The sequence below is a fragment of the Acomys russatus genome, chromosome 18 (genome assembly GCF_903995435.1).
Source record: "Acomys russatus chromosome 18, mAcoRus1.1, whole genome shotgun sequence".
Classification (NCBI taxonomy): domain Eukaryota; kingdom Metazoa; phylum Chordata; class Mammalia; order Rodentia; family Muridae; genus Acomys; species Acomys russatus.
In genome coordinates, this window is record NC_067154.1 from 5,648,946 (window position 1) to 5,672,808 (window position 23,863).

Genomic DNA, 23,863 nt, shown 5'->3' on the forward strand with positions numbered 1-23,863 from the left:
AGCCTCCAGCAAAAGGTTAGAGATTTGCTGCCATGCCCAAGGCAGATCCTCATGCTTGCGCAGGGCGCATTTTACTGGTTTATCTCCCATTCTTGATGGTCTAACAGTTGACAATGGCTCATATCTAATCTCTGTGACCTTGTTAAAAGTTCGATTTCAATTTATTTATTTATGGGACAGGTACATATAAGGATATTAAAAGCCAAATAAGAAAAAGTAAAAGCAAAAGTTTTTTTAAAGATTTATTTTCTATTACTACATATGAATACTTGCTTACATATGGGTCTCTGTACCATGTGTGTACCTGCAGGGCAGAAAAGGATGTCAGATCCCCTGGGACTAGAGGTATGGATGGTTAGAAGCTGCCATGTGGTGAAGATATTTTAGCTGTTTCACTTTTTAAGAAAAATGAATAAAGTCTCAAATAACCAGAATTTTTACACATTATCTACATTTTAAATTAAAGGATATAAGAAATAAATAGAAGCCAGGAAACACTAAAAGGTTAACTTGTTTTTCAGCAGTCTAATTGCATATGAGCAGACATCTGGCCACAACTCAGCCAGTTCCTAGGTGAAAGCACACCATCGTCTGCACTGACACTTAGGACACATCACTGCTCTGCCAACAAACTCGATTACTAAAATAATTGCACATATATGTCCTTTCAGAATAGCACTTCCCTCTTGAGCTTTAATGGCCTTGTTCACTTGGCTATCTTACTAGTTTTGTGAGCGTAGAGAAGACAAGCTGATTCTTTCTCCCCACAACAGCTACCAAATGAAACTCTGAAGAAAGTAACGAGTAAGAGTTGTAAACCACAGTGCAAGTACCTTTCAATGAGCTGCTTCCTCTACCTCAACACCAGACATACACACAACAGTTCCCATAAAATAAGTGTGATGGAGCTGGTCATAATGGTAGATGTCTTTAATCCCAGTACTCAGAAGGCAGAGGCAGGCAGTTTTCTGTGAGTTCAAGGTCATCCTGATCTATATAGTGATCAGCCAGGGCTACATAGTTTTACTAACAACAACAAATCAATAGATCATAAAACCAGGTAGTCCCATCTCCAGACATAAAATTGCAATTCTATTCTTGTGCACATACTTAACTCTACAAATAGCATTTTTATATACGCAGAAATAGAGGATAAAGTAATGAGCTACAAAACCTACCCAACACCTGGAACAGAAATAGGATAGATAAAATATTTCCTGTGCAGATACCATAACAGCTACTTTATCCTGTTCAGCACTCACAATGAAAATGTACTTATGTTGGACATAATTCCATTTAGACCCACACAGAACACAACCTCTTCAATTCTCACTGTACTGACATACACAAAGAATTTAACCATATATCATTTCTTGTAATTTTTTACCTACAAACCAAACCCTAATGTTCTTGTGTAGTTTCTGTAGGGGCCTAGTACCAATGAGCCTGTCAGAGTATCAAAGATATAATTATGTCTAATTGTTAACAATGAAACCTTTTTAGAACAGAATAGACATCATAAATCAAGTTGTGACTCAGATTATTTAATGAAAGGTAACATGTTACATGTTATAATTTCTTACCTTTAAGATCACATGAGTAAGTAACTGTAGCATTTTTAACAGTAAAAGCATGAACAAGGTACAGAAGGAGTAATTAGTTACCTAGGGGAAAACAAGAAAAGGCGGGAGTAAAGAATGAAAGCTTACAGAAAGTTCATAACTGCACGGAAGACACAGGAGGACCAATAGCCCCCACAAACACATTTTAGAACAGACAGAGAACTTTAGAATAGTGAAAGAGAATAAAGTGGAGATGTTAAGAACACCTTTAAGCCTAGCCTAGCAGCTCAAACCTATATATTCCAGCAAAAGACTAAAGGAGGAGGGTCACCGTAATTTCAAGATCAGCCTGGATTATGGCTTAAGGCCTTGCCTCCAAAAGGTGAGAAGACAAAGAAAGGAGGCCAAGAAAAAAGAAACAGAGGGGGAGGGGAAGTGAAAGCAGGAGAAAAAGAAGGAGGGAGAGAAGGAAGACAGGAAGATGAAGAAGAAAGAGGAAGAGGGGATGGAGAAAGGAGAGAGAACAATGAAAACAAACACCACAGCCCCCAAGCACACTCCAACAAGTGGCCTACAGATAAATGGGTAGGATTTTAGTAAGGAGACAAACAGCTTAGCATTCAGGGAAATCAGCAGTCTAGTTCAGGTCAAGTTTAGAAAAAAAATAGAGAAGTAATAGGTACTTTTCTTCATCTAGTTATCTGTCAATCCACTCACTGCACTTAATCAAATGGCACTAATTCTTATTGATTCTTCCTATGTTGCTATGGTAAACAACATAATGGGCTCCAAATATTCTGAACTAAGTCTTACTAAGCCTTGAAAGGTGTATTTCTCCCTTGTTGAAAATAGAACTCATGTAAAGTTACTTGAACTGGATTACTGAATGACAGAGACAAAGGCGCTCTAGGAAAGAGAAGCCAGGTACCTCCGCACCAAAAAGTCTAGAGATGAATGCACCAGCCACGTAATCCAAAGAAATAATAAATTGTTTGTCAATAGGTTTAAAGATGATATGTTATGCATCAATTGTTAACTACAGGCATCATCCAATCTAGAGAATTTCAGATTCACCTTCAAAATAGCATTTCAAACTTTTACTACTTTAAAAAAATTCTCTAGCTTTTTCTCATATGAAAGTGTCTTTGTGGCTTCCCTCCTCTTCTCTGGCTGCTCCTAATTTCTAATCTCAACACTAACCCAGTCTCAATCCCAAATACTTAAGTTTTAAATTTTAAAGACAAGTAAGTTCATTCTTGGGCCCACACCAGCTTATACTCAGCCCCAGCGTACCTACCCACAGGTTTACTTACTATCTAAATTTAGACAGCATTGAACCTGAATATACCCAGGCAAATTCTCTCCTCTTAATACCAAATTCTTCTCTTAGATGATTTCAAGATACCTTAAAATCTAAGCATCTTAATGTGAACTCATGATTCTCTTCTTCCCGAAGTCTTGCAACGCTCTCTGGCCAGGAAACAAATGGCTTTACCACCATCTCCCACACAGCTCCCCAGCAGCCATTTCCCTGACCCTGAAACTTCAATTCATGACAGTGACTTTTACTAATTTAACATCCTAAATACTACTTTAAACTGTGGGGTTTGTCATCTATTCTGTCTCCTCGCTCAAGTTGCGTACATAAACACAGCAGTGCCTACCTAGTCTTCCAACACTTACTTGTCTTCTTCCCACCACTACACAAAGCTTTTAGGGACATCTGTGTATCTTGTTCATGCTAGGCAAGCTCTCCAACACTGGGCTACATACTTCGCCAGCCTCTGATACTTTTATATTAGCACTGCCATTACTTAGCACGGTTCAAGCTCTTTGCACACAGTCAAGCCCAAATTTTTCCATCTTATACTAAAGTCCCCCTTTTTGTTAATAATCTCAAGTGCCATTAGCCTTGGTTTTAGTTTCTCACTCTCAAAACATTCCCTTCAGGAGAAAAAGGTCCCTCTACCTGGTATGATCTTTATTCATATATTCTATGAAATAAATCTTACTCTCTTCAGGTCTTTTCTTAGATAAAGTCTCATTCTGTAGCCCAAGCTGGCATAGGAATCCTCCTGTCTCAGCCTCAAGTGCTGGAACCACAGAACTGAACCACCACACTGGCTTCTCCAGATACCAGCAACCCATGGCCTCACGGAGCAGATCTAATACAGCTACTGTAAGTCCTCATAGCATATTTTTCCCTACTCTTCCCCAATTTGTTCTCAGGGCTAGAGGTTGAGCCCAGTACTTCACATACATACTAAGATAGCACTTTCCCAATCTCCCTTTGGGGAGAGTAAATCATGAATGTAAATATACTTTCATCCACACAACTAATTATCTTTAATAATTTCTGTCTTCTCCAGACCTTGAAGTCCTGTTCACTTTTCTCTCTATTCTATGCTTAGAACTATGCTTAGAGCTAGCATATCTGGATCACAGAAGTTGTTCAATAAATATGGCTGAGTGAAAATGAAAGGATTAATAATGTGACTGGCTAAACTATGAAGGCATTGAGGAATCTACTGAACAATTAAAAGCGATGAGATAGTGAGAGCAGAATAAGTACACAAACAGCATATGTTAGAGAAGGCAGTCATGAAAAGAACTGAGCCAGCAAAAGGGCTAGTAGACAAAGATGCTTGCCACCAACACCCACAAGGTAGAAGAAAACAACTGACTTCAGCCTCCATACATGCATGCCGGCACATATGTATTCACTTATACACAAAACAAACAAATGTAGTTTTAAGAGGCAGGGGAGGGAGAAGGGAGGAGACTAGAAAGGTAGCTCAGCAGTTAAGAGCACATACTGATCTTCCAGAAGACCTGAGGTCAGTTCCCAGCACCCACATCAGACACCTTATAACCACTGGTAACTCTAGTTCCAATGGATCCAATACTTTCTTCTAGTCTCCTCAGGCACCTGTATTCATGTGCACATACCCACCCAGCCACACACAACTGGAAAATAAAAATAAGCATGGCTTGTTAAAAGGCTTGTACTAACACTTGTCTAGCATATGAGGTCTGAGGTCTAATCCTCAATGCAGTAGAAAGGAAGGGAGGAAGAGAAGGAGGGAGTGTGGGTGGGAGTGGGGGAAAAATGGCACTAAAACAACTAGTGGCAATGAAAGAACCTGACACCAAAAACAAAAGAATGACAAAAAGCCTGGTTTTGTGTCCTACAACCCTAATGCTATCCATACCTCTACAAATGACAGGAACTACTTAACATTATTCACAACAATGCCATATAAAATCATGACTTAAGAAACTAAACTAAATTCTAAACATCTCCTGCCGACACAAATCAGAACATGTTTCTTAAAAGATATGGAACAGTATCAACTCTTAAGAGTGCAACTATATAAATGTTAACTACATCCCAAACATTTCAGAATCCAACATAAATCACCTAACCTGGAATAAATCATAAACTTTTAAGTCAGAAAGTTAAGTTAAAGCATATAAGAAAACCAAAATAAAAGCTTTATATAATTTTAGTAAAAATAACAGTTAAAAAAAAAAAAAAAAAAACTCTTCCCGCTCAAACTAAGGCATCAGCCAAGGACAATACAGGCGGTAAACTTTAAACCCCTACCCAGATCTAGCCAATGGTCAGAACAGTCTCCACAGTTGAGTGGAGAGTGGGATATGACTTTCTCACGTACTCTGGTGCCTCACATTTGACCATGTCCCCTGGATGGGGAGACCTGGTGGTACTCAGAGGAAGGACAGCAGGTTACCAAGAAGAGACTTGATACCCTATGAGCATACACAGAGGGAGGTAATCCCCCTCAGGAACAGTCATAGGGGAGGGGAATAAGGGGAAAATGGGAGGGAGGGAAGAATGGGAGGATACAAGGGATGGGATAACCACTGAGATGTAACAAGAATAAATTAATTAAAAAAGAAAAACAAAACTCCATTTATAGGATAGCCAAGGCTACACAGAGAAAGCGCTGTCTGGGGAGGTGGGAGTGGGGGTGACAGGACATGAATAACAACAAAATTTCTCCATTTACTAAACTCATATAGTAAATCTAACTCCATCAGATTCTCTGTTTTATTTAACTCTCTTAACAGATCTATTAGCTATGACTTAAGACTCTAAGGAATAGAAGCAATTTAAAGTATCTTTGCTACCCAAAACTTAAAATTGAGCATGCATTTAAAAAAAAAAAAAAAAAAAAAAGATTCTCCCCTGAGCAGCAAAATGACTGAGTAGGTGAGAGTGCTGTCCTCCCGAGCCTGAGCACCTGAGTTCCATCTCCAGAACCCATGTAAAGGTAAAACAAAGAACTGACTCTTCAAAGTTATCCTCTGACCTCCACAGGAGCACTGCGCATACACACACCCTCTACAGACACGGCTCACACACATCATCATCATGACGATGTTTTAAAATCCCAACAAGAGTACACGATTATCCATAAAGGTGCATAACTAGCCCCTTATTTCATATAGAATTTTACAGTTTGAGTGTCAGAGAATTTGAGTCTAAATCTTTTCCAAACTGGTCTAAAGTTTTTTTAAACTCCTTTTGGCCATTAAAAGTTAAGAGTAAAAGTGTTTGGTTATATTGACTTTTTTTTTTTTTTTTTTTTTTTTTTGAGACAGGGTTTCTATGTGTAGCCTTGGCTATCCTAGACTCACTTTGTAGACCAGGCTGTTCCTAACTCAAAGTGATCCGCCTGCCTCTGCCTCCCTGAGTACTGGGATTACAGACATGGTGCCACCATGGCTGGCTATTAACTTGACTTTTTAAAAGTATAAATTTTAAAGACTATTAGTATTTGATTTGTATTTCCTAATTAACCTTAGAATAATTTCATATTCTCCTTATTTCAAATGCAGAATTTAAGACAAAATAATGCTTCAACTTCAAAATCTGGCTTGGAACAAATGTTTGATTACTCAAACAATTTTGCCATAGTTATTAAAACAGTTATAACAACACTTAAAAAGCTTTGAGTTTAACTTCAGAACCATAGGAGTTCAACATACTGACTGGTACATGTTCGTTGCTCAGTGTTTCAGATGCCATTTCCTTTTGCAAAGCAGGCTGTAGTCCTCTCTGGCCTTTTCCAACTGGCCCTCCTTGCTCAGCCTATGTATGACACGGAACCCTAAGCTTGCGGGAACACGCCACCACACCTGGGTTCTACTGTCCATTTTTCTAAGGAGCATTAGGAAGCCGGTTTTAAGCTAAACTTCAAGATTTATAGATGATAGACAGACAGACAGACAGACAGACACACAGAGCGAGCAACAAAATACAGTGAGTGCACCATGCTAGGGCTAAATAGCTGTGGGTATGTAAGATCAAGGAAAATGAATATAAACTTAAAACTGCATAGCAAAATACAGGTCATTACTAAAAAATGGAGGAGGATTCTTACTATCCATCATTTTAGTTTATATACTTTTGTACATATTTGAAATTTTCCACAATGAAAAGGTTTTTAAATTACTTATTAGAAAAAATGGCAGGAAATGCAAATCTAAATCTCTCTGGAAAGGAAACAGAACAAGAAAGGTAGATTACTTTTATCACCACCTCTCTGATAAAACTCAAGCCAAAAGGTTCTGTTAAATATCATAAACTTAGCAGGGCATGGTGGTACACCCCTGTAATCCCAGCACTCGGGAGGTACAGGCAGGCAGATCTCTGTGAGTTCGAGACTAACCTGGTCTACAAAGAGAGTCCAGGACAACCTTGGCTACATAGAGAAACCCTGTCTTGAAATACCAAAAGGGGAAACAACATCTTAAAATAGAATTAAAAATTCTCATCATTATGAGGTATTAATTACTCTAAAGCAAATATTCAGCTGGAGTACCACTAAGTGGCTGGCCATCTACCCTTGTGAGAGTATGTACCGGCCTGCTGTGATCAGACACAGGAATATGTACTACTCCTGTACATGAAAACTTGCAGTTTTCTTCTGTCAGTAATTTTTAGTCCCATCCTACTTTGAAAAGTAGATAGAGAACGGGTAAGTAGTATTTTATACAAAGAAGCATAATTGTCATAATTATCACTGGAATGGCAGGGGGCCAGGGTAAGGAGACCTTCTTCTCATCAAGGGATTGATTTATTTGTTCTAAGTCTCACAGGTTTTTCAAAGAACCAATGTACTAAATGCCCACCCCGTGTCTGGACCCCAGCCAATTATTTACAGTGTGTAATATGCTGGTTCCATTATGCTTCCTGCTGCAACTTACACTTGACAAGCCCATACTTGTTTTCTGGTTACTAAGATTGTCTAAGTACATTACCACTTTTGAATATATTTTCTTGCCTACAAAACAGAGTAATACAATATATAAATAATAAACAATTGCTTTAATATTCAAGTTAATACAATTAGCCACATTAACAGATTCTAAAAAGAAAATATGATCATCTTAAAACTCAGTATCTATTTACAATTTTTAAAACAAAAATGGTACCAAAAAAAACACACACACACAGAAAAAAACTCACAGCAAACTGTAAATAAAGCAAAACTGCCTCAACTTGATAAAAAGATTTGTAAGCAGCATAGCATTGCCAGCCAGCATAGACTCAGGTATGGGTTGAGGTACTAGCTGATAATCACAACACTTGGAAAGCCAAGGCAGGATGACTTTGAGCTCAAGCTTAGTCTGGGCTATTCTACACAGTTGAGTTTCAGACCAGCTTGGACTACAGGGTAAGGTTTTCTTAAAAACAAACAAACCATACAGGTATACACTCCCACAAACACAAACCGGCAGTTAACGTCACATTAGCAGAGGAAAAGACTAGTTCATCTCTAACCTGATTTCCCAAGATCAGGAACAAGACAGGGATGCCAAGTCTAACCATTTTTACTAGTATATTAATAGAAGAAAAATTAAGAAAAGGTAAACAGACAGTAAGAAGGACGAGTTTGTAAAACTTTTTAGACACTACTTTGTGTATATAAACTCCCCAAAACTCCAGAAAAGGCTACTATTCAGTAAGTAAATGTGGGTAGCTCACAGGATAAAGGTCTCAGAATAACAAAACCCACTCACTATGTTTCTACACTAGCAATACACAAAAATCACAATTTGACGTAGGACTCGGATTTACAAGAGGCGTGTCAAGCTCACACACTAAATGCTGTAAGTACTGTTGAGAACATTGAAGATGTAAAAATATGAGAAGCAAGCTATAGTAAAGGATCAGAGTAACAACCCCAATTCCAAATTTAAATGCAAATTCAAAGCCCCTATGTTAGACAAAATGATATGAAAAGTTTGGAAATTTTCAAGACTTAGAAAAACAGAACCCACCAGGCAGTGGTGGTGCAATGGCTAAACCAGGTGCAGTGGCGCACGCCTGTAATATCAGCACTCGGGAGGCAGACGCAGGCGGATCGCTGTGAGTTTGAGACCAGCCTGGTCTACAAAGTGAGTCCAGGACAGCCAAGGCTACACAGAGAAACCCTGTCTCGAAAACCAAAAAAGAGAAAGGAAAAAAAGAAAAACAGAACCCTATGCTCTGGGGTTTTGTTGTTTTGTTTTGTTTTTTTAAGTTTTGGGCTTTTTTTCTTTTTAATGTAGTAAATGAGTGCTCCATCTGCATGTACACCTACACGCCAGAATAGGGCATCAGATCCCAGTATAGATAGTTGTGAGCCACCATGTAGTTGCTGGGAATTGAACTCAGAACCTCTGGAACAGCAGACAATGCTCTTAACCACTGAGACATCTCTCTAGCCCCTGCTTTGGGTTTTAAATAATGCAGACCATGACCTCTCAAAGTCCCTTACCCAAACATTTCTTCTGACTAAATAAACTGCTACATCCCACTTAAAGCCAATCCTCTCTGTAGGCACACAGATTACCTTAAAAGACAACTTTCAAACCCCTGTAAGATGTAAAAATGTCTCCTTTTTGTTCAACGATACTGAAGACATTTAAAATCAAAGTAACCTTAAGACGTCATTATTATACTCATCCTAAAGCTAGACCACTAACCCTTGTGACAGGAGAGAATACTGACAGGTCTCTAATTAGCTGCAGAGACAGGATTCAAAACTTGGTCTTTAACAACATAAACACTTCAACCAGTGCATTTAAAATAACTTAAATCTGAAGTGAATATAAATAAGAATACATAATCAGTTTTCTCTTTGAGATTAAAAAAATTGTCTATTCACAAGGTGGAGGAAGAGTGATACGGCACACGAAAGAACACCAACCCAACAGTAAGAATCACCCCTACACCAGGAGTATTTGTTTAGCATGAAAAACCTGACCCAATACTAAGCCTGAAGCAAAATGTAAGCTTTGAACATTCAAACTTCCAAAATATAATTTATTATTCCTTTAATTCCAGATCCTTCCTTTAGTCTAATCAATCTCTCATTCGTCCTCCTACTAATCAACCCACTACACACACCTACACACACACACACACACACACACACACACACACACACACACACTCGCACGTCTCAACATGACCCATACAGATATTAGTTAAGTTGTCGAGTTCTCCTTAATGGATGCTGACAGGGACTGTCCTGTGTAAGTCTGGGATGGTCTTCATGCAGGGAAGCTGCTCTCTCCAAAGTCTGCGACTTTCCTTGAAAGCCAAACCTTAGTTGCAGGATGTTCTGTAAAATGAGCCCACTTGGCAGTCAACTATCCACCAAAAAGAAGCACTTGAGACCAGCACAGCTTGGCACAGCAGGGCACTCTACTTCTGGATCACACCTATCTTTGAAATAGTCTTTTTGTTTTTGTTATTTTCCAACTAGACCATTAAACCACCTTAAAAAAAAATTTAAAAATCCACCAACATTCAACTAGAGCAGTGGCTCTCAACTTTGCTAACACTGAAACCTTTTAATTCAGTTCTCATGTTGTGGTGACTCCAACAATAACATTATTTCGTTGCTATTTCATAATTGTAATTCTGCTGCTGTTGTGAATTGTAATGTTAATATCTGGAGTGCAAGATATCTGATATATGGCCCTTGTGGGGTCACAACCCACAGACTGAGAACCTCTGAACTAGTGGCTTATTAATTTGTCATTTTGTTTACTGGAAAAAATATGCACTCAAAGAGAAACCAACCCTGTATAGTAACAGGTGGTACAGGCCTATAATCTCAGCACTTGGGAAAGAGAGGCAGGAGATCTAACCTTGGCTATATGTGAGACCCTGTCTCAAAAAGCAAATAAGGAACTGTGCTGCTGTAGCAAAGGCAAGAATTTATGTATCCTTATAAAACTAATGAAAATGCTTATGTAACTTACTAAGCATAAAGCTAGTATCTTTAGTCCCAATTTCTCTGACTTGCTTAGGTAACAAAGATAGAAATTTTTCAAAAAAGAGTTTAATGTCTTCAGTGTTTCTTTTTTTTAAAATATATTTTATTAATTTATTCATATTACATCTCAATTGTTATCTCATCCCTTGTATCCTCCCATTCCTCCCTCCCTATTTTCCCCCTTACTCCCCTCCCCTATGACTATGACTGAGGGGGACCTCCTCCCCCTGTATATGCTCATAGGGTATCAAGTCTCTTCTTGGTAGCCTGCTATCCTTCCTCTGAATGCCACCAGGCCTCCCCATCCAGGGGACGTGGTCAAATATAAGGCATCAGAGTTTGTGTGAAAGTCAGACCCACTCTCCACTCAACTGTGAAGAACGTCCTGTCCTTTGGCTAGATCTGGGTAGGGGTTCGAAGTTTACTGCACGTATTGTCCTTGCTGGTGCCATAGTTTGCGCAGGACCCCTGGGCCCGTCTTCAGTGTTTCTTAAAACTCACCTCTCAAATACAACACTGCCTTAGTTAGATCTTTCATTCAAAACAAATCAGAGGGAGACAAGAACTACTTGTATTAGGACCTTCAGATTCATTTCAGTTTCCTCCTTTCCAGTAAAGCCCTCCCTTCTGTTAGGTCTTCTGCTTTCTGGATTTCATAATATCTATCATAAGCAAAGACAGACCTCTATTCTCTAAGGGTTTGCTTTCCAATCATCCTAATAATCTTAATCTCTAAAATTTTTTCTAATTATTTCTAAAAACAGCAATTCTAAATTCAGGGATATCCAAACTAAAATTACCTGGTCATGCATGAAAGACATTTGCTTAACCTAGAATTTATGCATTTCATATGATGCCAAGCACAAGCCTATTAAAAAAGAGATGGGGGATGGGCCAGGGTTTTAGCTCAGTAGAACAGAGCTTGCTACAGAAGTCATGTAAGGCCCAGGGCTCAATACCCAACATTGTATAAAAATTTATGTACAAGACTCGGGAGATGGCTCAGTGGATAAGAGCACTGTCTGCTCTTCCAGAGGTCCTGAGTTCAATTCCCAGAAATCATGTGGTGGCTCACAACCACTTATACTGGAGTCTGATGCCCTCTGGTGCCATGCAGGTGTACATGCAGATAGAGCACCCATATGTAAATTTAAAATTTATGTATGTGCATTCATATTTATATACAAAAATGCCAAAGAATATTGTTCATTTCAAAATGGTTAATTTTATTATGAAAATTTCACACGCTTGTATGTGTGTGTGTGTGTGTGTGTGTGTGTACACATACATACACATATAGTTGAGAAAATGGCTCAGTTGGTAAAGCGCTTGCCATGCAAGCATGAGGACCTGAGATCCCCTGAGTTCAAGTAAAATGTCAAGCATAGCAGCACATATCTATAATTCTAGATCCCTGGGGCTTTCTGGGCGAAAAATCTAACTGCACTACAGCGCCAGGTTCCATTAGAGACCCTGTCCCAAGAAATAAGGTGGAAACCAACAGAGGAGGATACCTGAACATCAACCTCTAGCCACCACATGCATGTCCACACACACAAAAAAATCACTACGTTAAGCTTAGAAACTGAGGTTATTAATGAACTACTGGGTTCTGTAAGAGCTTTACAATACAGAGAAAGCGTCTAAGACTAAACTTTTCAAAACTAAAAGGGTCAAACATCTCGAGAGTTGTTTTTACTGTGATGAAAGATGTTGATGAAGGAGGTAGTATTAATATTCTTCAAGTTCAATACAATAAAATACGAACTGCTTCACAGCTTCTGTGCTTTTTACTTTTCATTCAGTTTTTCATTTTTCTTTTATGACAGAGTCATATGTAGCCCAGCCAAACTATAATCCTCCTCCCTCCCCAGTGCTGGAATTTACAGGCATGCACCACCATGCCGAGCAGTAACTATATAAAAAAAAAAAAAAAAAAAAAAAAAAAAAAAAAAACCACTTATGACAGACAAAAGTCAAATGCAAACTTGTTCTAGTCAATCTCTGAAGCTTAACTGCCTGATATTTAGTATATGATAAGCATATGAACTAAAAGGATACTTCATGAACTGAATTTTAAAAATCTAGTTGTAGCTAACAACTAAGTGCAATTTCACTTAGCTACAACAGAAAGGGTTTGTCCTTCTAAGAGAACAAGTATTAAGCTAAAGCTCTAAAGAGAATGGGAAATACCAAACTCCTCCCTATCTGGCTGTTAAGCTCAGAAAGATAGTCTCTAGTAACTCAAAAGTTGGGGTCTGATCATCATCAACAACAAATTTTTAAGTTTCAAGTTAATTGACCAATTGAACCTGAATAATCAGGTTAGTGTCATCATTCTGTGTTGAATCAGATTCTCCAACAAAAAAAGGCACAGTCCCCAGAAAGAACTACACTCTACTCTGCTCACCTTTAAGGCTTTCTGAGGCCTTCCGAGATGACTAGCATCAGACTTTTGTGGAAGGCTAGCCATTAGACAAGGCTTTTCCCCACGATATGACTGCTTGAAGTGGCATCCAGGATCAGGTCGATCCTGTATCCAGGAATCATGACCCTCCCTGAGGCACCAGTCATCATGAGACAGTCAGTGCACTTTGGCACTTCTTGAAAACCACTGGGCTGCTCCTTTAGCTGAAAGGAAAAAGAACATCAAAACCACAACAAACAAAACGAGGGGGAGGGGGAATCAGTAATTCAATCTGAAAAGAGAGTGTGGGAAAAATATAACAAAACAGCCTTGTCTAGATCAAAATTTAGCCTTGCTTTGGTGTAAAGCCAAAGTTTCAAGATTGTTCTGGTCACTTCAAGGTTACTTCTAATATATAAATCTGAAAAACTTAAAATCTACCGTATTACACCTGAAAAGAACCAAAAGTGGAAATTAAGTTTAAATAGTGGGAATAGAACTAAGTAAATATAATCAACACAGCTATAAGGCAACAGCAACCCCGTGCTTATGTTAGTGTGGCCATCAGGGATCCAGACATTAGCATTTCCATTCTCTCAGGTTAAAATCTGACTCACAAAGGCAGACAATAACCAGACTAAATTCACAAGAAAACTGACTTGGGTGTAGATGCACAGACTGATATACATCTGTACACACAAGAAGAGAATGTTCTAGTTCTAGCAATTTTTTAAATGGCAGCTTTAAATATCAATGGCAGCTTTAAATAAGAAAAGTTAAATATTATCATCACGTTCTTAAAAATAAAAAACAATGGGCTGACCATGGTGGCAAAACATTCTAAATTCCAGCACTTGGGAGGCAGAGAGGCAGATCTCTGAAAGGCCAGCCTGGTCTATATAGCCAGTTCCATAACAGTCAAGGAACGCAATGAGACCCTGTCTCAAAGCTAATTAATTTTTAAAAATAAAACACAAACAATGGGCCAGAAAGGTGACTGGAAGGGGAGGCAGGGTATGAGAGGACAGGACAGGACACCCGTGACCATACTTATATACAGCCATGTTCACAGCACTTGGAAGGATAAAACAGAATAGGAAAATTGAAGGCTTACAATAATGACACTTGTAAAGTTTTGAGGCAATTATTTTTCCAGTGTGCACACATGACAGCTAAAGGATTATGTGTCTACCTCTCACTGACCTGGAGCATTAGGCTAGACTAGGTGGCTGGGGAACCCCAGAGATCCGTGTGTCTCTGCCTTCAGTTGCATCAAGAGCCCAGCATTTTCATGGGAGACCACCTCAGATCCTCAGCCTTTTACTGACTGAGGTGATTGTTTTACAAGCTGCCTCATAATTCCTTGACAACATCTTTACCCTAAAAACAATGACTTTATTTTCTCTTCTTCCTACTTTTCTGTATCCTCCATATTCCAGGTGACAATACTACCTACCTAGACACACAAGATGAAAGCCTAAAAGACACTAGACCATTGGTTTCAACTTATTTGAAAATATGACTAAAAGCTACTGAGTTTGGGTAGGATAATATACACTTTTGATCCAAGCACTGAGGCAGGAGGTGTAGGTGAGTTTTGGGGTAGCCTAGACTTATATACCCGAACACACACACACACACACACACACACACACACACACACACACACACACACACGACAAATCTATAGGCTTCTCAGTAAAGTGTGCATGAGCACAAAAGCAATGCTTAGACTAATTTAAGAAATTTACAGAACCCTTAAGAGGGCCAAGATTCTATAAAATGCCTTTTTATAGAAGACTCTGTAAAATACCCTGTAAAATACCTTTATTCCTCTTCTTACTTAACATATCTTGGAAAACTTGCCTCAGACACTATCAAATCTCTTCCAGTTTCTACCTAACCCTGGCTTAACTTCCACATATACTATTTTCCTTGTGCTGTCGTATGTAGCTTCCTCGTTCTCTCCACACAGCGGCCTCGTCCAGCCCTCACTCCACCCTCACTGACCAGCTATCAGAACAACTCTGGTGCAAACGCAAACTTAATAACGTGACTACTCAACTTCAATCTTAATACCTTCCCTTGCATATGTTAGCATAATAAAAGCTTATATCCTTAGAGCACTGTCATCTGCATTCAATGCCTAATACATTTTGTGGATCTTGTACTTTCTAAATTATAATCATCTACTAAATGGTATCCATGTACTTATAGTTTGGTATATTCTCTCCTGGAATATCACAACTCAATTCCTTACACAAAGTTTAAAGTTCCTTTGCTTACGCTGAGACATTTCATTTTATTTCTGCCATGACATTTCTCAGTATACTACAAATGCTCATTTTGTTGCCTGCTTCCAAAGACAGTATGTTTTCTAGGGGCAAGAATCTTATTAACATCCATCTTTGCTCCTGCAGTGCCTAGAATATAGATAGAGAACTAGACCTGTGTACAGTGACTGCCATAGTTCTGGTATACAGCCAGACCTCCTGTATATCACAGAGGAAAATCATACACTAAAGCATATTTAATAACTCAGATCTGAAGAATCCATTTTGGAAAGAAACTAAGTCACAACTCCAGAAAATCAATCATTAACTGCCATCAATCTTTTATAAGTAGTCCTCATCAGGGTTGTAGATACGCAGCTCATCTTCTCTACCTCCTCTTAAAACCGGGGTCCAAAGAAAGTCCTCAATATAGCATACTCTTTGCAGCAACTTTACACTGACAGGTAGTCAGTATTTTCAGACTATCCAATAATCTATTCTAAACCATATCAACAGATTAGGAAATAATCCTGTTATAAATATTCATATAAGCCCAAGTCTACAACCTTGGAAAGGATTACAAATATAACAACTGTAAAGATCAAGGATTACTTTTATCTTAGAATAACTGTAGGCTACCCTTGTTAAGTTAAAAACATTTCTATACTGTTTATTAACGTATTTTCACATGCTTTTATGCAGGAAAAAAGTATCTGCAATATATTGTGTTCTCAAATCTGATTACTCATCTCATCAGAATCAATTACAACATTTTTATAAAATACAGGCTTCTACATTTCCAGCTTAAAGTAATGGATCCATAATCAGAGCTGAGGTTTGCATATTTTATAAGCTCACTTGGTGATTTTGATGCAACTTGGTAAAAGCTACCATTGTATACTTTAAGTATGTCAGAGCTGCAAGCAGTGATAGAAGTGTCTCCAAGTGAAACTTTCCTGACAGGATTAGCACAGCATAGCCTCTGAATAAAATCTATTTTTGATGTATCTTACCACAGAATTTTAGATAATCGTTACTGCTGCCATACCCCTTTCATTAGGATAACCAGAAGCATTTTTTAAATTATTCTGTTTGTCTAGGAGCTTTTCTAAAGGATTATTCTTACTATATGAGTTTAACAGTTCTTAAGTTTTAACTGTATAACTGAACTTCTGAATATGGACTACAGAAAGTTGTGTCAAACGTCTTTATTTTATAAGTATGTATTTTCAAGAAACTATTAACTACAAGTACAAACATTTCTAAACCATACCAACAATGGTAAATCCAGGAATGAAGAAAATTAAGGCAAAAATATAAATAGAAAAGGGAAATGTAAACACATTCTCTTGGCTGTTCTTACAAAGCTGACTTGGTAGAGGTAATAAAGTAAAATTCTAAATATTTAATCACAATAAGACAAATAAGATTCCTTGAGAGTTACTAGATCCCAGGAATACCAGTATAAAGAGGGTACCACAGAACAACACAAAACGCAGAAACCTTCCATCACTCCATGAAATTCCTCAAGATTTCTTTGTCTTTTTTAAAACAAAGAAAGTTGTCCAACATTCTAAATATCCCTGAGAGTAGGAAACCCACTCTAAATATGTGTTTTTAAATCTTTACCTATAAAATAGTTATATTAGCCTTTGGCAAATATTTTCGTGATTTCATTCAGTAAAAATACTTTGGGGAGGGAGGAAATCTATACTACTTCTGAATCATTAAGAAAGCAAATGCATAACTACACATCATTGTCAGATAAAAGAAAATTATTTTCACCATGTAGGGTGTAGAATGATCCAGAAAAGAAATTGCTGGTATCAAATCCAATAACCCAAAGCTTGATGGACTTTTGTACCAACTTTAACAACTGACAAATCAGAGTAGAAGATCAACTGAACCCATAAGCTGATACTAATCTGACAATTTTGTTCTGTACAAGTGTCTTAACTGGACATCTAAGTTATAAAAGTAATTACTCAGCTTGGTCTTAAAAACCTAGTTAATGCCAGGCTCAGTGGTACATGCCTATAATCCCAGCATTTGAGGAGGCAGATGGATCTCTGTGGATTCGAGGCCAGCTTGGTCTACAAAGTGAGCCCAGGACAGCCATGGATACATTGGGAAACCCTGTCTCAGAAAAAACAAAAACAAAACAAAACAACAACAAAAACAAAAAAATTTTTTAAAAAGCCTAGTTAGCATTGTGAAACCAACAGTTCATTTTGAGAACAGATACCTTCTCAGAAAAGGTGACCTTCATGGCAATCATAATACTGAAATAGTAACAGGCTCATCTGTACACAGAAATCTCAATATCTGAAAAAGAACAGTACTATTAGTACCTTTGGGAATTAACAAAAATAAAGGTTTCACTACTCTGAATTGTTTCACCAGAACTTCGGCTGCTGCATTACTGAACAGTGCACTTGGCAATGTGTTTCTGAAGTCAGTTCAGAACACATTACCACTGCAACTCAGTACTCCAGAGGACCTTTGCAAAAAACAAAAAGAAACAAGTTTTCAGCAAGGCATGATGGCCGACTTTCACTTCGGTACTCAGGATGCTGAGCTAAGAAGAACTGTCCTCAATTTTGAAGCCAGGCTAAGCTCCATGAGTTTGAGGTCAGGCCTGGCTTTGGCTTCAAAGTGAAACCCTGTCTCAAACTTCAGTAAATAAAATAAACAACTCCTATTATAATTTGTTGATTTTACCAAAACATTTGAGACACTAGTAATATTGATGTGATTAGCATTATGAGTATTTGGTCACAGGAATATTTTTCAACACCAAAATAAATAAATAAATACCATGGAAGCAAGAGGAATAGCATTCCTTGTATATCAGGATTCAAATTTGTACGTAACCCATTTCCCTTTACTGAAAATAGTGGAGATAACCAGTTTTACTAATGGCTGTATACACAGACACATACAAACACAAAAAAATGGCCAAAACAATACTTAAACTATCAACCCAAAGAGTCATGGGAAGTCTTACACAATACTCCTATCACCTCAAGCCATATCACCCAGACTCATTAAGTTTCATTTAATTAATATAAAATGATCACATCTAGATCAAGATTTTCGTCCACAGTTCAAAGCGGTCATTCTCTCCTAACTCAACAACTGCTAAGTACACAGAGTGCACGGCAGCTTTATTAAGGTCAATGCTTAATGTGACTCTAAATATTTCAATTAACTATTTTCTATGCTCAAAACAATTTGATACTGAGCCTTTTTATAAATTTCACAAATATACATAGTAAGCTACACACAGTACCTAGCTATCCTAAGATCTTCAGATCAAGTTAGATTGATCTGAAAGTATTTTAAGTTATTAAATATGCTTTAGTGTATCATTTTCCTCTGTGATATACAGGAGGTCTGGCTGTGTACCAGAACTATAGCAGTCACTGTACACAGGTCTAGTTCTCTATCTATATTCTAGGTACTGCAGGAGCAAAGATGGACGTCAATAAGATTGATCAAAAAGTTTACCAATTGCATGAGAGGTAGCAGTGTCTACGAGATGGGATGAGTTTACCTTCTCAGTGCTTCCACAGATAGAATCACTATGTTTATCACTCAAAAAGCTACTTAAACACTGTCATGAAAGAGAACACCAAAAACTTATCCTGTTATATACTCATTGCCTAGAAATGGTAAGTTCGGTAGTGATTCATGGAAAACTAAACAAATTAAGAAAAGAACAATCCATATCATCCTACATAGAAAGCTGAAATAGAAAAATAATTTAAATAGACAGTAAGGTAAGATGTGGGACAGTCAAGTACTTGTCCTACAAGCACAAGGACCTGAGCTCAGATGTGCAACATCACATAAAAAGGCCAGCACTAAGAGGGAGGTGGAGACAAGGGGATCTCTGAGATATGCTGACCATCTTACCCAGTTAGTGAGCTACAGGTTCAGGAAGAAGCCTTGTCTCAAAAAAATATGGTAGAGACCAATGGAAGAAGATATCTAGTGCTGGAGAGATGGCTTAGAGGTTATGAGCCCTGACTGCTCTTCCAAAGGTCCTGAGTTCAACTCCTAGCAACCACATGGTGGCTCACAACCATCTATAATGAGATCTGGTGCCCTCTTCTGGCCTGCAGGTGTACATGCAGGCAGAGCACTGTATGCATAATAATAAATAAATCTTTTTTTAAAAAAAGATATCCAACACCATCTTTTGGACTGCATTCATACCTGCACATACACAAACATACACAACAGGAGGTAAATTCTAATACATTCAACAAGAGAATCAAAGAGGTGTTGGGTAGACCCAGGGGAGGAAGCACCACTGGGCTGACATACTGTCACAACTTACATTAATTCTAAAATAAATTTGCCAACAACAAATACCATAACCCAAGCAAATCATTTTCTTTCTTTTTATTTCAATTTCTTTATTTGTAAAATATAAATAAAATAAATAAATAAAGCGAGCCCAGGACAGCCAAGGCTACACAGAGAAACCCTGTATTAAAAAAAAAAAAATCAAAGAACAAAAAAAGACTAAATGAATTTTATATATAATATGCAATGAGGTTTATTTTATGTGAAAGCTGCAGGGTCACTCATTCTATAAAAACAGAACAGAAATGATCTATCACAGGAGATGTCACACCTCTCATCAAAGGGTATCATGACGGTAGAACACACAAATCCACAAACAGAAACAGGTTACATCAACAGCAGTCACAGCTGGCCAAATGTGGTGCTGCATGCCTGTAATCTAACTACTTACTTCGGAGGCGCAGGTAAGAGGATCTGAGTAAGGCCAGTGCTACAGCCTATTAAAACACACACACAAACACACACACACACACAGAGTAGCCACAAACCACCAAAATTACATACACATATTCTATAAAATCCTTTTCATGGAAATTAATCACACATTTACTCATTTAAAAATAAAGAAAGAGAATCCAGTTTTGTCAAAGGCAAAGGTAACAAGACTTCAAGAGTTGTAAAGGCAAAATTGATATTCCCTAGTAGAAATGACAATATAAATCATCTATAGAGCAAACATGTAAATCCAAATCCACAACATCAGAGAGAAAGGGGGGAGAGAAGGGCAAAGGAGGAAGAGGGAGAGAGACATGACTTGTAATACTGTTCAGTGCTAGAACACTTGCCTAGCATGAACTAGGCCCTGTGTTGGATCCACAATATTGGGTTGTAGAGAGGTGGAAAAAGAAACATGCAGGGACTTTCTCAAAGCTAATATTCAAAATAATTCACAGGCCTATGCTCCAACTTCATAATCAAAAATGCTTGCCTTAAAAATAAACTTTCTGCTTCAGGTAAGAAGCAGCAATAGGAATCAACTTAAGCTTCCTACCAGGTTCAATATATCAATATTTGTAATATTTTTAATGTAAACACTACTCTTAATAATGTTAAATATCATACAAGATAAGAACAGATCTTATTTGCAAGTTAATACTAGAATATTATAAAGACACAGTTACATTTCTCTAATATCCTTCCTAAGGAAGGAGTCAGAAATTAAGTTCAGCCCTGAGTACAATTCAAGACATCTTAAAGTTGGAGGAAGTCTCATAAACAGATTTTTAAAAACAGATCCAGACTTAAGTGAACAAACTACATCACCAAACGCATTCCTACAAAGGCAAGAAAACAAGTGCTTTGAATAGATAACCTTACAGGTCGGCATAGTTTATAACAGAAAACAGAAATAACTGTTTAATCAAAATCATTAAAAGTTAAAAAGTAATAATAATAATACCAACCACCAAAAGACTTGGAATTTCTACAAAATAAACATAAATACAAATACTAAAATTATTATGGTTAAAATAGAAAAATCAGTTTGAGAATTTCTAAGTTCAAGCTAAGTGGCATTTCTATTGCTTGTGGTTACAGATCTAATTGGTGTCTGTCTATTCCTAAGAGTGGCAGGACCATAAATGGCTATACATGTCAACTAAGTCCAAGAAAGCTCAGCAATCCATTAAGTTCCACTTTCAAGCAGGCTGTAAAATATTTAATTAAGTTTATCCTCTTTTTTCAGTGTTACCTCAACAATTATTCCTAAAATCTTTTTAATATTACCTGCTGAAACAAAGCAATTCTAGCATTGCCTCCATAAGTCAAAATAGGTAACCTAAGTTCTATACTAGCTCCATTGTCTCATGATGGAATGATATAATACACTTTTTTATAGCCCACCACACACTTTCACATGTTATTTTATACATTCCAACAACTCTATGAAGGAGAACAAGAATTATTGTCATTATTTCAATGATAAGGTAGAGATTTAGGAAAAATTAGGCCAACTGGTACAAAGCTCCCTGCTAGAAGTACTTGAATTAAGAATAAAACCACATGGTCTCACTCCATATAATGTATATCCCAGTGTCACACAAATGGAAATAAATCCCAAATCTTTAACTAAATTTTAATTCTAATTCTAAATCTTAATCTAAACTTTAAAGTCTGTACCTTTTCCATTTCAAACTCTAATATTATAAAAACTAAGAGCAAATGCAAACAGTAACGAGTCTTTAAAAGATGATCTGGACATCAGCACATTAAGAAATAAAAAATAAAACATTTGCCAACAGTTCAAATACAGTAAAAACACTGTGAAGTTTGCTTTTTTTTTTTTTTTTTTTTTTTTGGCTTTTAGAGACAGGGTTTCTCTGTGTAGCCTTGGCTGTCCTGGGACTCACTTTGTAGACCAGGTTGACCTCGAACTCAGTGATCCGCCTGCCTGTGCCTCCCGAGTGCTGGGATTACAGGCATGCGCCACCACGCCCGGCTGAAGTTTGCTTTCTTTAATCTAATAAATTTATCATACTACAGTACATGCAATTCCCTGACAGAGCAAATAATATTAGCTCTGAATTATTTATACTACATATGACTTAGAGGGAACAAATGTTAAAAAGTTTTCACTTGGTGGTGTTGCAGTCCAATATGGACTCTAGTAAACGGGATGGAATGTCTATGGAAGTCCTCTAGGTCTCGGTCCCAGGCTCAGGGTGCTCTTGGGAGACCAGGGCAACACTGAGGGACAGGGTCTGGCTGCACAAAGTTAGGTCACTGTGAGTATAGTCTTCAAAGTGTTATCTGACTGCAGTCTCGTCCTGTCCCTCTGCTTACTGGGACATGAAGTGAGAAGCTTATTCCTTCATACTGTCCCACCAATGCTGCCTCACCAAAATGCCCAAACTCTTAGTCTACTGACTATAGATTAAAACCTCTTTGAGGTTAAAATAAATCTTCCCTTTTTCTAAGTTTATTTACTTCAGTCACTGTCAGTGATTAAAAGCTATCATAGTAATCAACTAAGTAAGCAAAGTTATTAGAATTCTGTTTCTGGGGTTTTTTTTAAACCTGAGAATAATAATTTTATTACTGTATAGACACTGACACCATCCTCACATATAAAGTGATATCTTAAATGAGAGCGGGAGGTACACTCACAAACTCTGCACAGAAAGGATTGCTTTGCAAGAATATATGATGACAACGGCTATGAACAAAGATAGATGGATAGATGACCCCAGGGGATGGATTATCATCAACTGCACCATTACTAAAGAGTAAACCCACTACAAAGTATTCAGTACCCTATTACACACATACACAGATAGGTGTCAACTTCATCTATATAACCCACGCAACACACACATGACTTACCTCATCCTGGACACCACTGGTAGTAGTCAACTTGCTCCCATCAGTAATTGTAATAATTATTGCTGGCTCCAAGAAAAAAGGGTTTCTTCCCTAAAGTACAAAATAAAAGGGGGGGGGGGTTAAGCTTAAGTTCTGGCTTAACCTTTAGTTACAAAGCCAATTCTTAAAATAGAACATTCACAATCCCCCTGGAATGCATACCATCTCTCTTTTCATTTTTAAGACACTTTTTTTTACTGCATTTACTGTGTGTGTGTGTGTGTGTGTGTGTGTGTGTGTACACTCAAATGTCATAAAGCATGTGTGGAGGTCAGAGGACAACGTGCTGGAGTCATCTATTCTCTCCTACTATGTAGGACCTGAGAACCAAATTCAGTTTGTCAGGCTCAGCAGTCCAGTGCCTTTTCAGCACCCACTGAGCCATCTCTCCAACCCTACTTCTCTTGTTAGTAAGGCTTACGTAACATACCTGTGTGCACACTTAAAAACAAACTTTTTAGAATACAAACTAATTAGAGATATAAAAATAGATTTCTCACTCATATTTTCTTGTGTTTTCACTTTACAGTGTACAATATTTATGTACCTATAAAACTTTTTAAATAATTTTTATATTATGTATATGAG

General features: G+C 37.7%; 1 protein-coding gene across 1 annotated transcript in view; it reads right to left on the bottom strand.

The window, feature by feature from the left end:
• Positions 1-23,863, bottom strand: part of Ints6 (integrator complex subunit 6) — a 73,701-nt gene that overhangs the window by 29,786 nt on the left and 20,052 nt on the right. The window contains 1 exon segment of the mRNA XM_051160672.1: positions 23,237-23,326. Within this exon segment, the coding sequence (XP_051016629.1) occupies positions 23,237-23,326 (90 nt within the window).